Source organism: Prionailurus viverrinus, chromosome A1, assembly GCF_022837055.1.
Source record: "Prionailurus viverrinus isolate Anna chromosome A1, UM_Priviv_1.0, whole genome shotgun sequence".
NCBI lineage: Eukaryota > Metazoa > Chordata > Mammalia > Carnivora > Felidae > Prionailurus > Prionailurus viverrinus.
Window position 1 is genome coordinate 17,971,944 of NC_062561.1, and position 16,410 is coordinate 17,988,353.

A 16,410-nucleotide genomic window follows, 5' to 3' on the forward strand; every position below is an offset into this window, starting at 1 on the left:
AGCAGGAACCTTATCTCAGTTCTATTCCAACAGTTAGCACATTATTTGGCATATAACAGGCACTCAGTACTCTTAAATGCCCATAAACACTAATCCCCTGGATTTACAATGTATTTTAACTCAACATTTCCCAAAGCTTACTCTGTTGCCCATGAATTCAAAGAGATCTTACTGCCTATTACAGGTTAGTAGGACTCTGCCATTCCCAAATAAGTTTGTGAACATAGTGTGAAGCAAAGCTAGTATCTTGGTCCATTGAGGCTTCAAGAACACAATACCACAGACTGAATGGCTTATAAACACAAGAAATGTATTTCTCACAGTCGCAGAGGCTGGTAGTCCAAAATTAAAGTGCCAGTGCAGTTGAGTGGGGGCCCTCTTCTCACTGGATCCTCACAGAAGCGCAAGGAGCAAGGAAGCTCTCCGGGATTTCTTTGATAGCAGCATTAATCTCATTCAGGACAGCTCCACCCTCGGGACCTGGTCACCTCCCAAGGGCCCCACCTCCTACTACCGTCACTTTGGGTATTAGGATTTCAACAGGTGAATTTGGTGGGGGACAAAATTTTCAGACCCATAGCAGCTGGTTTCTTCCTTGCAGAAAATAAAGCTCGCTCCAAGCTTTTACAATGTGCTTGAAGATAGAGTTGTATTCTGCAGCATCATTTCAACAGAGATGACTAACATTATACAGGTTCATCAGAAGGAGACATTGCTTCAAATGCCTTCACATTGATGGCATTATTTTATTTCACCTCTGAAATAATTCTGTGAAGTAGGGAAGAACAAGGTCAGACCTTAAAGATAAAAATGTTGCTAATAAATAATTGAAACTAAGTAATACATCAAGTGTTCATTGAACATAGAAGATGTCATTTACTATTCTAGTTACTGTAGGACTAGAAGAAAATTATAAATCTTAGTTCCTGTTCCAGTTGACGACATAAGACATACAAGAAAAACGGAGAACCGTTTTTATCGGTCCCCCGATAATTAGTCAGCAATATCAATGCACCAGAACCAGAGCGATGTTGAATCTAACCTCCTGATCGTCTAAAAATAACCATTCAGAAGTTTCTGGGAAATCCATAGAGCCCATCCGAGAGATCTAGATAGAAGTCTATTTGTTTCCATCACAAACACTTCAAAGACGAAGACTGACAACGTCTAACATTATCTTTCATTTCTATAGAAAGACACAAGGTCTTTGGTTTTGTTATCTAAGAAGTGTGTGCTCTGGAAATACCATTATCTTTAGCCTTAACAAGGGATTATTACAAAGGCTTCTAACAATGGGGTACTTACACTAGAAAACTCAGCCAGCCTGTAAGAATGAAAGGTAGTACTCTTCTGTTAAATAATTGTTAAAAGACATCGGTCAGATGTTTTGGCACTCTCCCCTAATGGCCTCTCTACTGCATATTACATTATTAACAGTAACCTGTAATTGTTATTTGAGAATTGGCAACCAGTTGCTCTGTCAAATCTACAGGTGGTTTTATTGTCCTACAAGCATAAACAGGACAAAGGAAACAAGAAAAATATTCGCCTATGTTAAGAGATACACTATGCAAAACGGTCAGATATTCTGAATTCTACATATAATACAAGGTGGAATTTCAATTAACACTTTATTATGGTGACAGCCTTAACAGCACAAACAATAACTGATGGGTAACTTTGGGTGTCACTCTCTAAAATTCAGTTTTCTCGCAAAAGAATGAAGAATAAAGAATAAATTGCGAAAAAGAATAAACTGCCTGCCTCAACAGCGTAAAATGAGAACTGAGTAAGTTCAAGAGTACTGGTCCCTTCAGGGTGCTGGGCCCAAGTGAGTTAGCTAAACACTTAATACTATACCCTCCGCCTTCCCCTCAGGAGATTGGTAATAGACAACACGCTGAATGCGCTGTGATTTCTGCTGTACTGAAATGGATTAACTCTCCATAACCAACTGTTTCTCAAATCCACGTGTTCCTATTTGCTTTTTCCTGTTAACATCTATTGGAACACCCAGGAATCGGTGTCCCCGAGAACACACTAGAGGGTGATAACTTAAGTAAAAAAAAAAAATGAGTTTTAATGACATCCGCGAATAAATTTTGAACCTGATGCTGGTATTCTTTCTGACTACAACCACCACATACAACAAGGCAGTCTTGCCAAGCTGGAGGTAGCTGGAGAGGTCAAGTGCTCACCGTGCACTAATGATAACTGTACATACAGCGGGCAATGTATTTGTGATAACATGTAGGATGACAGAAAGTTCTCCAGAGTGTGTGTGTGTGTGTGTGTGTGTGTGTGTGTGTGTGTGTGTGTGTGTTTAATAGGAATGGTTTTGAATCCTGTTCCTCGGCTTGCTTTCTTTGTGAATAACAGCATGCTTTTTACATGACAGCTAACCAATCTGCAATCTCCTCGTTAGAGAGGCTAACTAACCCATACTAATCCTGGCCTCAGTGTTGTCTAGCTATGACTATGTTAGCTGGGAAGGAAGTTAAAAATCAAATGACTCTCTTAGAAAGACTCTACTCCGCGTAAAGTAAATGAAGATTTGGACCCTGTCAAAAACACCAATCTAAATAATTCTAGGGAAAAAGTCTAGCATGGCTGCTAATATGATAGACTCAAGAGCAATGGATAACTCCTTATTGTGTCATTTTAATGAATTGTTATCATCAGTATTTTTTTCCTCAGAAATACAAACTCAGGAGATAAAAACCTATAATTCAAAACAGGTAACAACCGAGCACACTTGTCAGTAAGGAAAGATTTTAGCACACCCAGCAGAACACAAGCCAGCAACAACACACTTGTAGGCCGAAGGGTGCAAACGCAGCACAGGAGATGATAGCAGGTTCCTAATTTGCAGGTGGAGCCACCAACGAAAATAGTCCTCATCTAAGCAAAGCGTGGAAAGATTTGGTTTTTCTGCTTTCTGAGTGTACACGCGGGGCTGACTGTCCACCAGGAACACCAAAATCTGTAAGATCAGGGAGAACACAGCTATAAACTGGTCTGTTCCTACACTACTTGTGATAATTTGCTGCTCGTATCATGTTGTCCCCAAAATAACTCTGGATAGAAAGAGATTGATCATTCATCCTTAGCTCAATGGTGGATGTAAGTCTATGCCCCAATACTAGTATCACATGAGGTCTGAAGTGAATAAAATTAGCTCATGTTTCTCAAAATGTGGCCTGGGGACTGACCATGTGTGTTCTGGAACCTCTGGGGAGTCTGTTAAAAGTGCTTCACCTGGACGCCACCCAGACCTACCAAATCAGACTCTCTGGGACAAAGGAGGACCCCCCACAAGAAATAAAAGTCCTTAGGGAATTTTAGGCCCACTAGAGAATTAAAAGAATATTGTATTGAATTTTGATGTCAATTATGGATATGGAAAACTTGTAAGCTTCATGAGAAGGTCTGAAAACCATGAAAAACTTCCCAAATTAAGCCTTAAAAGACGTGTTCTTCTGGGGGTGAGGGGACAGTATGTAAAACAAGAAAACTGGTACCAATGACCATTTTAAAATATAATCTTAAAACATTAAATGCAAACATAAAATCTGGTGTTTTAGATTTTATAAAAGACCAGCTAATTCACTGACATCCCTGCCTGCAACAAATCCAGGGCTCAGAGTAGATGGCCCCTGTGGCATTCGTTTTGGCCCCTCGTTCTTTCCCGGTGGCAAAGCCCCGCCCACGCCGCCGCACTGACTAGCCTCCATCTGGACCTTGTTCGTCTTTAAGAGCAATGCATGTGGGACATGTGGTTGAGATGTGAGACATGGTCTGTGGCCCTGGAAAGTACTACTCTTCAGCAAGAGCGCATCATCTTTCTCCCTAGAGATGCCTAAGACCAGGAGAACTTGACCTTCCTCACAGCCCATTGGGGCGCCATCTTGCCTACGAGCAGAAGCTCTTACTGGCTGGTTCCTGATGTCCTCCTGGCCTAGTCTTTCTGCTTTTGCAAGAAATACACAGCTTTATGGAGCTGGCCAAGGGCTGTCTTCGAGCATCTCTCCAGTCTGCAGTAGAGCCTTCACGTCTTTTAATTAGCAATTCATTACTGAGAATCTACCGCAGGAAAACTACAGAGGGTGTATTGAATTCTTACTTTGAGTTCTCCATCTATAAAATCTTGGCATATGGCAATGGTAAATAAATGAATATATAATATATGTACATATTATGTAATGGACATATTGTAATTATGACATGTATATAATATGCATTAAGAGAGAACCTCAGGAAAACAATTTTCTGTGACAAAAACACAGACAGGTACAACAAGAATGTCCTCGGCCAATACCACGCTACAGAGGTAGTTATCTTTCCATAGCCCAATTAGAGAGGTTTATATCAGATTATAACATAACTAAACATTAAGTTCTGGGAGTCAAGCATCTACCAGAATTCACATTTTTCTAAAGTACGAAATGGTTAACTTAATGGTTAATGGTTCTCAAGATATAGGCTCAGAACCAGCATCATCTGGAAACCTGATAGAAATGTAAAGTATCAGGCTCCCCACCAAACCTACCCAAATCAGGAACTCCTGGGCGGGCCCCAGCCATCTGTATTTAAAAAAAAAATTTTTTTTAATGTTTATTGATTTTTGAGATAGACAGAGACAGAGCAGGAACAGGGGAGGGTCAGAGAGTGAGAGAGACACAGAATCCGAAACGGGCTCCAGGCTCTGAGCTGTCAGCACAGAGCCCGACACGGGGCTCGAACCCACGAACCGTGAGATCATGACCTGAGCTGAAGTCGGATGCTTAACCGACTGAGCCATCCAGACGCCCCCGTATTTTAAAAGCCCTGGCTGATCCTGATGCATGGCCAAGTTTGAGAACTGTAGACTCAGAACTCAAGACACCTCACCAGGACTTTACTGTGTTGGTTGGGGGTGCTGAATGGAGGAGTACAGTAGTTAGCAATCCACAAGGTGTAACTTAAAGGACAGCTAACAGTCCTGCCTGCTCCCTGAGCTGGGCTAACAAGTCTGGATTTCTTAAAATCAGAGCAGCTTCTTTCAGTTAAGACTGTCACTAAAAAGTCACCATGCCCATTAATATGCCAACACTCATCATTTATCTTATTCCTTAGCTGTCACTAGACAGATAGCCCTAAAGAAAGGAAGGCATGATGTGGCATATCGTAAGACAAGTCAGGTTCAAAGTGGAGCAAGGGAAGGAGAGTCGCAAGCCCTCATCCTAAAGGGTGACAGACAGGTCCAGGTGGAACCCTATCGTGAAGAGGCTCCGGAAAGGCAATGGTGCTTTCCGCATACAGAGAAAGGGACACTCAAAGAAATACTTCGTCATCATTACTGTCTTCAGCAGCACTTAACTATCAATTAGCTGAGAAGATGGCCTCCCTGGCTTCTTAGAAAAGAACACCTGCCAAACTGGAAAGGTCGCTGCTTGCTACTGAGGAGCACTCTATACCCACTTTACACACATATGTGACGTGCATTCAAGCTAAATGTGGCCTGATATAAATTTGGGAATCCCTTCAGTGCCTTCGGTACAGCAGCAGCAATTTCCGAAGACAAAATCAACACACTCAGATCCCAACATTCACAATCACCTGTTACAGAATCTTACAGGCACACCTAACATGTCTTTACGATGTTCCCCCATGCTTCTATTCACAGAGCGCGTCAATAAGGTATTTTCCTGACACATGTATCAAAAAGTGTGATACTAGCATTTAAAACTTCGGTTGAAGTACTTCATGACCACAACAGTATTGAGAAGCAAAGCACGTAATTTTATATTCAACAACGAAACCCAACATGAAAACGTCTCTTTTCTCATTCCGCCATAACCATCCTGCATGCGTGGAACCATTTTTATTATACATTATATTTCTCAAGGGCTCTCTGCATGCCTTTTAAAAGCTCAAGTGAGGGCAAAACTCGACTGAGACCAGGCTTTAAAAATTACGACAGATGGGGCGCCTGGGTGGCTCAGTCGGTTAGGCGGCCGACTTCGGCTCAGGTCATGATCTCATGGTCTGTGAGTTCGAGCCCCGCGTCCGGCTCTGTGCTGACAGCTCAGAGCCTGGAGCCTGTTTCCGATTCTGTGTCTCCCTCTCTCTGACCCTCCCCCATTCATGCTCTGTCTCTCTCTGTCTCAAAAATAAATAAACGTTAAAAAAAATTTTTTAAAAATAAAAAATTAAAAAAATAATAAAAAAAATAAAAATTACGACAGAAATATGACTTAAAAATGGAAGACGACGACGTGGCGATTCAAGTTTATGTACAAGTTGCCATAAGAAAAGCACAAGTCATTGATTCCTTGATGTCCTCCTCCTATAGGGAGCAAATGTCTACGCAACAGTCCGATCTTGTGTTGCTCTGGCAGCTGACAGGTGACATTTGAACCTCTAACCAACCGTAGCAAGACAATTCAAAATTAAGGTTGACACTTTGTCCTTTAACGAGTTCCAAAGTACTGCAGGGGTTTTACTGCCTGATGTTACACCATATGTGCAAACTCCAGACACAGCAGGCAGGGTGAAGCAGGACGCCTCTGTACTTTGCCATTCTCCCGCTTCCTGTTGTTTTTGGAGCAACCCTAACTTTAGCTAAACATAACCCTTCTGGGTGAATCATTTTCAGTAAGAGAGTCCGCCTTATAGCAGAGTACCCTGGATGCTGACTCTATTTCTGAAGCGCGGCCGTCTATGGAATTGAGAGAGCCCACTGGCTTGGGGTCTGGCAGTCTTTATGAAACCTATTTCGTGAAAACTTTCATAAAACAAAATTACTTGCCACTCAGGTTTTTATGAATAAAGCCCCAAACAATGATGGGATGAGTAACAGGAAAAATTCTTTTTGAAGCTTTTTTTTTTCCCCCAACTAGCCGAATATTAAGTGATAGTGATTCATGCAGTTGTCAAAACCTTTTCCATCCCTCAAGCTGTTTTGTAATTCTAAACGCACTGTTATCTTGAGTCATGGGATGTATTTACTTACTTGTGCCCTCAAGAGGTTCAAATCAGAAAAAAAACTCTTTTAGGTTTTACATTCATAATTATTTTTTTTTGCCAGATATGAGAAATATATGACAAACGAGAGAGTACCAACTGCGAACTATATCCTTAGCTTAATGTCAGTAACTCTTGCCATGCAGAGTTCATGAAAAGCATGTACAAAGTGTGGGGGGAGAGGGAAGGTCCTTTTAAAAACACACATAACTTCTCCAATGATGTTTCCCCTGGAGTTTTCTGTAAAATAGAACATGTAGCTCTATATCATTCCAAAAAATCTATATGGAACTTAGAGAGGGAAGCATAAATCATGGGTCTCAGATTCACTTCCTGTTGCCTTCCTTCATTATACAGTTAAAGCTGATCAATAAAAACTGATCTGTCTTTGTAAGCATTTTCCTGTTCTTCCAGAAATAATTGCAGTCCCTGCCCTAAAATGAAGGCAAACTGACAAATAATATTTACTTTACTAATTTACTAATTAAGCCTATAGCTGTATCCGTAGCATAGTGGAATCCAGAGTTGTTCATGTTAAACTGATCTCTCGTGTAAAGCAGTAATCATTTATTTAGAAATACAGTTTAAGATTGAGCAAGGGTCAGTTTTACACCCACCGAAGAGTATTGAGGGCTCATGACAACAATGTTGAATCAAAAACTTTTCTACTTTTCTGGGAAGTCTTCAACTCTAAAGACCTGAAGATGCCAGTAAGACATATAAGAGGAGAAAAGGAAGCTGCCAAAGCATTTTTCCTGAGCCAAGTGAAACACAAACAGCAAATCAAGTTTATTCTTCAAGAAAAAAAAAAAAAAAAATTAAATACCCCTGGCATTAACTCTATCTTTGAAATCTGTAGTATCAAAAAGTTTTCAAATTCAGGACTTCTATCTCAACTTTCAACAACTTTCTCGTTTTACGGTATTACTGTATGAATATCTGTATGTATCACGCGTAAGACTTCCGCTTGATGTTGAGAACTGAAGCACTAAAGGGAAAAACAGCTAAGCCTCCCAAACTGCCTCCCAGGGCAGAAGGAGATGCAGAACTACGGGGGGGGGGGGGGGGGGGGGGGGGGGGGGGGGGGGACAGATGAGAACAAAGTTACCTCCAGTAGGGGAATAAAGAACTGCAAACAACGCAAACCTTGTTTGCCCCTTGCATTTTTAGCTTGAGAGCTTGAGAACTTTCTCTTTCAAAATGTGGCTTCAAAGTGTAATATCAAACAACTTGCAATAATCTGTCGGGGTTTCTCCAACTTGCAGATTCTATCTCAGAACTACCCATTTAATTTTTTTTCCTTCTTCTTCTGGATTCTTCACAAAAGATTAGAAGAAAGCACCAAATGGGAAAGTAACAGACTTTTACTTTGTAATGAAGTTACAAATAGTTTCTATACGTTTTCCTGGCTTCCTATTTCCCTTCATTCTGTACTATCTACAGGTTGTCATATTTTACCAGGACGGACTATAAATCAGACAAGTTCAGCCCGTCAGTTTGAAGAATGGAGGTGAAAAGCGCAGTGGAAAATATATAAAGTATAATTAAAACCATATGACCAGAAATATTGAAGTAATACTTGCTGGAGGAAACCCAAGTAAAAATCAAACCTTTTTCTGGTGTTAGTGAGATTATGCAGTCCATTTTGGACAAGCAAACAGTATTTGCTATTTTTTTTTTTTCTTCACAGCAAGAGCATCCCACGAAGTTAAATCCTAGTGAGATAATTAAGCCTATAGCTGTATCCGTAGCATAGTGGAATCCAGAGTTGTTCATGTTAAACTGATCTCTCGTGTAAAGCAGGAATCAGTTATTTAGAAATACAGTTTAAGATTGAGCAAGGGTCAGTTTTACACCCACCGAAGAGTATTGAGGGCTCATGACAACAATGTTGAATCAAAAACTTTTCTACTTTTCTATGAAGTCTTCATCTCTAAAGACCTGAAGATGCCAGTAAGACACAGAGAATCTAATTGTTGACTGGTGAACAAGAAAAGCAGGAAGTTATGAAACCTGAACAGTCTCCCCTACTACGTTATAAACAATCCCGATGTTACTGTCTCATATAGGTTGTGCTTAGTGGGCCAATGATGTATATATGTCTAAGGATGTACAGAAATTCAGAGCTCTCAAAGGTGGAAAGCAATTCCAATAAAAATCTTTGACTTCGGCAGTCTATCACCAAAGCCATCCCACGCCTATTTCTCCAGAGCATTCCATGTGCCAATTATCAGGACTTCAGTAGACAACTGCAGCACGATTTTCAATACTGCTTTGGGATTCCGGGAAATGAGTCAAATTGAACAAGTCACTTACCTCCCAGAAACTGAATTCCTCCGGCCACTCTTCCCACTGTCCTGGAGATGAGCTCTGACACACAGCAACCCATGAGGGCGGTGAGAGCCACCAAGAGGAGGAGGCCACAACCCAGGCCTGTCACGACGGTACAGATCCTCCATTCTGCACTGGGGATGCCCTGGAAGGAGGCATAGCGCCCACATTCCTCCACCATCACCATCATCTGCCGGCTTTCATCATGCACAGGGTAGGAGCATCTCCGGAAAGTACCGAAGGACACAGGCTTGCCCAGCTGTGATCCCCAGAGCCAGTAAGGCATAAAGAACCCCACACAGGAGGTGGCAGCACAAAGAAAGGAGAGCAAAGCCCAGATCACCCCAGTACAAGTCAGGCTGGATGCCATCTTTTCAACAGATAGGGCAGCGAGGACCCAAAGTAACTACTCTGGGACTGCAGGAGTGAGTGAAGGCGTGAGACCACCAGGGAATGGCAGGCAATCCACGTTCTGTAACACGTCTAGCAACACAGGGAATCTTCAGTCTTACTGGCCATCAACTTCCCATCCTCTGTAGTAAGGATGATGGTCCCTGGCAAAACAATAAGAAACATTGAAAGTTAAATGTTTTCAGGGAAGTGGTAACACCAGCTCAGTTGGTCTACAACCCTTAGTTAATAAACATTCAAACGTGGCTCAACACTGCAAAAAGTGGGAAGAACTGATTCTCTCTATAAACGCTTCTAAAATTCAAATTTTGTCAAACTAGCTCAAAGCTTTTTCATGTCTTTATCTCCTATAAATGCTCCCAAATTAACTCTGACAGCTATTTACTTAAAGAAATCCATGGCTTCTATTTGCCAAGCCAGTGAATTCATTTCACATACTCGCAGTAAAAGTAATATAGCATTTTTACTGGCAGTAAACATAATTCCAAATATTAAAATAAAGTGAACCGTACCATGGTTTGTTTATCTGGCTTGCAAGTTCATGCTTATAATTTGGAGCAACTTTTCCGTGTCCCTTTAGGTGCATTAACTCTGCATGAGCCCGAACAAAATTATTAAGATAATTTTCACAATTGCAGAGTACTATAAACTCAACAAATATTACAGACTGTCTAGGCACACATACTGGATGCAACTATTAGGCACGCCCTGTACTCAGTCCGTAGTTTTTGTGAATCCCTTCAGTCTTAACCACCTTCTTTCTCCTAGTGTAAATGAAAGAAAGCCTGGGTGTGACTTCCTTCTGATTCACTGGTTCCGACACAACGGCTGGGACCGTCTCTCCCACTGAATGATTGTCACTGTCTAATCTGAAAAGTAATCCATACTTCCCGGTCTTCTACATGGAACCCCAGCCATTCAAAGAGTTCCACGCGCATTGACTTTCCACCCCTCCCTTCCTTTCAAAAGGAGTTCTTGAACGGTTTCCCACACTTTCCATAAAGAAGGGAATACAGAAGCACAGAGCCCATGCGCCCCACAGTTCCATTCCCAGAACCCTTAACTCCAGCCTTCAGGGTCCACAGCAAATCCCCTCTCCCTCACCTCTCCCCTTCCGCCAGCCCCCACCCCTACCGCTTCCTCTCCACACGCCACCCCATTTCCAGTCGTGTGTCACTCCCGGGGAACTTCAACTACTTTTTTTTTGTTAATCTTGTCAATTGCGGTCAGCGTCAGCGTCAGCGGCTGAACTTGGTCTGCCCGGGCCCTGAGGCTGGGGGCGACGAGTGTGGGGGGGCTGCCTGGGGGCAGGAGGGCCCTCTTCTGGAGCTGAGGCGAGGCGCCCCGAGGGGAGGCCAAGACGAGCCCACAGGCGGCCCCCTGCAGTGGCCTCACCCACCCCAGCCTGGACGACACCCGATGACCCCCGAGCCCCGAAGGAGGAGAGGGGCATCTTGCAGCCGGCCCGCGCCAAGGGAGGGGAAAAGCACGGGCAGGCAGCACCCCCCGGAGGCGGCCGCCGACAGCGGACGCCGACAGCGCCGCGGGGCTCAGGAAGTCCGGCGCCCGGAGCAGCCCGACTCCGGCTGCCGGGGACGAGGGGGCGCGGGGAGAGAGCGGAGCCCGCGGCGCCGGGCGGCCGGCGCTCCCTACTCACACGGCGGGCGGACGGCGGGCGGCGGCCGGGGCGCGCGCACAACTTGCTGTCTTCCGCGGGCGGAACATCCACGGCACAGAAGAGCGTCCTCCCTCCCCGCCGCGGTCCCCGGCAGCCGCAGCCACCCCGGGCCCGCCTCGGGGCGGAGAGCGGCGTCCGGCCGGAGGCGGAGGGTCTCCCGAAGGCAGGGCTGCGCCGCCGGCCGCGGAGCACCCCCCCCCTGCTGCCCGCGCTCTCCGGCGGCGGCTGGGCCGGTGCGCGGTGGCCACGCGCGGGGAACCCGTGCTCGCACGCAGAGGAACAGGGCTCCCTTTGGCAGGCGAGGCACGCACCGCCTCCTCCCCTCGGCGGCCCGGCCCTCCTCTTTCTCCTGTCCCCTCCCCTCGCGCCCGGAGACCCACGGCCGGCGGAACGCGGACGCGGCGCTGCCGGCGGGGAACTCGCGAGACCCCGCCCGCCCCGGGGGCCACTCCCGCGCCTCCCCCCAGCCCGCGCCCACCTCCCCCCTGCCCTCCTCTCGTGGCGACTCCTGCAAATGAGGAGGGCGTGGAGGCACACAGACCGAGGAGTAGGGGACAAAGTTGCTGGTTTTCTCGGTGCTCCGGAGGCGCCACGGAAGACCAGACACGTTCCCTGGTTGCCTTTGGGGATTGAGGTTTAAACTCCCGTTTCCTGCCGGAGGTGGAGAAGGAGGGCCTTAAAACTGGGTAAAGGGACCCTTTGGGGCTTTGAGGAGACTCTTGGGATGTGGTCACTTTGGAAAGGGTGAACAAGGGCAGTGTGGACGCGAGCCTGAGACATAAGAGCGGGAAGCGCAAGGCTGGGGGATTCTGCCTGGCAAAGAGTCTTTCCAGACAAGCCAGGGAGAAGGCGCGGCGGGGCGGGGCGGGGCGGGGCGGGGGGGGGGGGGTGAGGGGGCGACTTCCAGCGCGCCCCGAGAAACCTTCTTTGGGAGCCTCCTTCAAGGCATTGTATTCTCTCTGGCTCGCTCTCCCTCCCTTCTCCCCCTCCTTCCCTTCCCTTCCCTTCCATCTCTCCATCCAATCATTCTTATGATCAATACCACCATCAGATTTCTTGTTATGCTTGTCATCGGTGTTTACCCCTTTGGAAGTTTAGAGCTACATTCAGTAGAGGACTGTGGGAGCCTCTGCAGAAGACAGTATTTTAAGAATCCCGCCATCTGGGAATAGCAGTGTTGGAAGCAGATACTTCCCCCCAGATACAGTCTGTGAAGTGCTTTTTCAAAGTAGTTGAAAGTTACAAATGGGTAGGTATGTATAATATTTCATAGTAAATTTTCAAACTGCATCATTTTAGTTAGCCATAATGGTGTACATTTTCCCCACAACCACAGCTGGAGATACGTGCTCTCTCATTATCGTATTGAAAGGATTTGGGTAACTGGTTCCAACCTTTTTGAGGTCATAACAGGACTTCTTCAGAATATGGTGACACTGATAAGCCTTTCAGGAAAAAAAAATACACGTATTAAACTTTATCTCAGTGGTTCTCAAGGGGGAGAAGGGAGATTACCACCCCCCCCTTCCCCCCCCTCACCCCAGGGACACTTGGCAAGGTCTGGAGATGTTTGGATTATCAGGAGGAGAGAGGCGCTACTGGCATCTAGTGGGTAGAGGCCAGGGATGCTGCTAAACCCTACAAAGCACAGGTCAGCCCTTCAGAATTACCTGGCCCAAAACATGAATTAATAGTGCTGAGGTTAAAAAAAAAACCTGTTTCAGTGAAATGTCAGGTAATTCCCTGTTCCCCTGTGGTCCATGCATGAAGCCCAGATTCAGAACCCTGATTCAAGTGATTTGAATGATCTCAAACAAATCACTGGTTACTGAGCTCCGCGATGGCCCAAATGATGGGTTTGGCTTCCAGTTACGCCCTTGGCTATTACCCAGAGACTTCAGATCTATAGAATGTAAAGGCAAAAGATAGAACTGTATAAACATCAAATTATAGTCACAAGATTTGGACTCACCCTCCACACAACCTACTGGGGAAATTGGTCCAGGACATTTCTGAAGCCTGGAGGAGTTTTAAGCACTGAGATGGATGGCTGGGATTACATTCTTGCTGTGTCAATCACGACACTAACTTTTCTTGGTAGATTTCTTTAGTCCTCAAAAAAAGCAGAAAAAAAAAAATATGAAGAAGGTGTAGCTATTATTTTACAGAGAGGTCAAGAACTTTGCCCAAGACCTTGCAGCGAAAAGGTGGGCTTTAAAGTATCTCATTATCTGCATTCTATTAAATAGAGTACAGTGCTATTGAAAAGAGTCTGCCCAAAAGGAAAAAGAAGATAGAGGAAGAGGTCGAATCTTTAAAAACTCTATTAGGATGTAATATCAATTATTTGTGGAAGTATAGTATGTCATATACTAGGACTCAAAGTTCTAACTTAGCTGAATGAATCTGGACAAATGGTAACCTTTCTGAGCCTGAGTTCTCTCATTTGTGAAAAGACATTGTAATAGATGGTTTCTAACATTCTTCTAACTCATGACTTCTAGCATCATGATTATAGAAGTATTCATGTATTTGAGAAGATCCTAGGAGTCACCTAATTTTGTTCAAGTACTTTTTACAGATGAGGAAGCAGAGGCTCAGCATCCTTCCGGTGTTACCAAAAGCTGAGGCTAGAACCCATGTATCCTGATTTCTCTTCTCATCCCACTGTGTAATTATCTTCCCAAACTATAAAATCTTCCAAATCACTCCTTGGGTTCTTGTATATATACTTTATAGGCAAAATGCATTATAATATCTTTAAAACCCTTGTATTAAATTTGCACCTTCAAAGGATCTTTAAATTACTTCCCAGCCAGAAGTTCCCACATAGCAGATACTGCTTGGACCTCTGATTCCAGGTTTGAGTTTCTAGTATGTTTGGACTGTAGTCCCATCGAGTCATAAGATGAAATCATGAATATAAAAAGCATGTAGAAAGCTGTAAAGCATCCATGACAACGCACTTGGTTCGCTACCCGGGATTAATTCCCAACTCCTTCTCCTTGTTCACTAGGTAAGCACCTCCCTTCCAGCCGCCCTTAAACCTGGCGGTGACTGTATGACCCTTCTACCCAGTAAGTCTGCTGAGGAGGCCTCCAGGGAAGATTGTGTCCTCTGATAGAAGAGAATGGCTGTCTTGGACACATTCTTGAAGGATGAGATGTTCGGAGCTGTAGCAGCCTTCTTACAACAATGAGGGGAATCACAGAGACATCATCCTTTTGAATTACACCTCCTTTTGAATATTTTAAGAGTAAATTACAGGTTCTTAGTATGGTGTAAATCACTGTTGCTCGAATCTTCTTTTAGTAGCTAAAAGCTAATCCCAATCGATCAAGCACTGTGTAGATAAGACATACGCTCAATGACAGGAAACACGGCATTGTATCCCAGCGCTCAGCAGTTAAAGATAAATACTCAATAACTGAACATTAAGAGGCAGTTAGTGAACACATCAATATCGTTGTGATTATTATCCTTGTTCCAGTGCAGCCTACAGAGTGCATATCTGATTTCTATTTTTTTTTAATTTTTTAGTGTTTTTATTTTTTTGAGAAAGAGAGAGAGAGAGCACAAGGAGGGAGGGGCAGAGAGAGAGAGGGAGACAGGCTCCAGGCTCTGAGCTGTCAGCACAGACTGGGGCTCGAACTCATGAACTGGGAGATCACCAGCTAAGCCGAAGTTGGATGCTTAACCGACTGAGCCACCCAGGCGCCCCGCATATTTGATTTTTAAACTAACAGGGTGTGCTATGAAAAATTAGGGGAAGAGTATGATCGTGGAACATAGGAAACAGCATGGGCTCAATCACTTCTGACCATTGGGGAGAGGTTGGAAAGGGACTTCTTCCACGTTTGTTATAAAAACCACAGTGTGGCTGACACAATGTCCATTTCCATCCCCTGTTCTTTTATATCTTTCTCTCCACTAGAAGCAGCTAAAATCTCCATTCCCTGGCCTCACCTGGAAGCTTGAGTGGTCATGTGACAGTGCTGGCCAGTGAGATGAGAGAGGGGAGGTACAGGCGCCCTCGTGTCCCCTTGCTGTTTCTCCCAGCCTAGAAAACTTACGGGATGGCACTGGAATCACAGAAGCCGTTCTTCGGCCAGGAAGTGACGTGCACGATGACAAAAGTCAACACACTAAGAACAGTAGAGTAAAATGGCTCCAAGAGTCTAGATCCGACGTATTTTCACTAAGCTGCTGTGTTATCCTCAGACATCTTCTGGGTGAGACCAATAAGCCCCAGCTGTTTAAGTCCCTGTTACTGGCAACGGCTACATGCCCGCTAGACTATTGAAACTACCTGCTCTCTTGCAGCACCCTGGGGGCCAGCACCCCAGGAAAGCGGATTAGACACAGAGGGAGGAGGCACTAAGCAGAGCAGAGAGGACAGAATAGCACCAGGGGAGAATTCTTTCTCTAGCAAAGGGTGGCTACCGGGGACATTCATCGTCTATAGCGTGCGTTGGCGAAGGTGGATGGACCCTTCTTAAAATCTGGCAGGAGAAACAGGAACCGCCGTGAAAATAGCTTACAAAATACCACCCCCCCCCCCTAAAGTCGTAACTTTGAGGAATTAAAAAAGACAAATTCTCAGCATTATAAAATGACTGCCACAAGAAGCGTGTCTGAACACAGGCCAGCAAGAATGAGATGCAGGAAGGTATGAGGTGTGAAGGAGAAGCAGCAGATAATAATACAAGTGAGGCTCCAAATAGAGCCCGGAGAAGAGGGGCTTTTCTTTTAACTGCTCCTGGCCTAGAGCTTATCAGTTCTCCATCAGAATATATCATTTGCTCCTCCACACATGCAGTGAAATACCTTACGAGATGCAGGACTCATGAGTTCTCAGGACACAGGGTGTAAAACAGATCATCGGAGACCGTGGTAGTTCGTCCTTTTTGCCATTTCCTTCCTTTGTTCGTTCCTGAGCTACCCTTTCCCTTCGGGAATCTCTTCTAAAGACAAATTTACATGGG

At 44.8% G+C, this 16,410-nt stretch overlaps 1 protein-coding gene across 1 annotated transcript in view; it reads right to left on the reverse strand.

Moving 5' to 3' along the window:
• Positions 1-11,747, reverse strand: part of LHFPL6 (LHFPL tetraspan subfamily member 6) — a 251,545-nt gene extending 239,798 nt beyond the window's left edge. Inside the window, exons 1-2 of the mRNA XM_047876195.1 lie at positions 11,405-11,747; positions 9,322-9,890 (exon numbers count right to left, since the gene is read on the reverse strand). Of these exons, the coding sequence (XP_047732151.1) occupies positions 9,322-9,706 (385 nt within the window). The 5' untranslated portion in view covers positions 9,707-9,890; positions 11,405-11,747. The remainder of the gene's footprint in view (positions 1-9,321; positions 9,891-11,404) is intronic.
• Between the last annotated feature and the right edge of the window lie 4,663 nt (positions 11,748-16,410).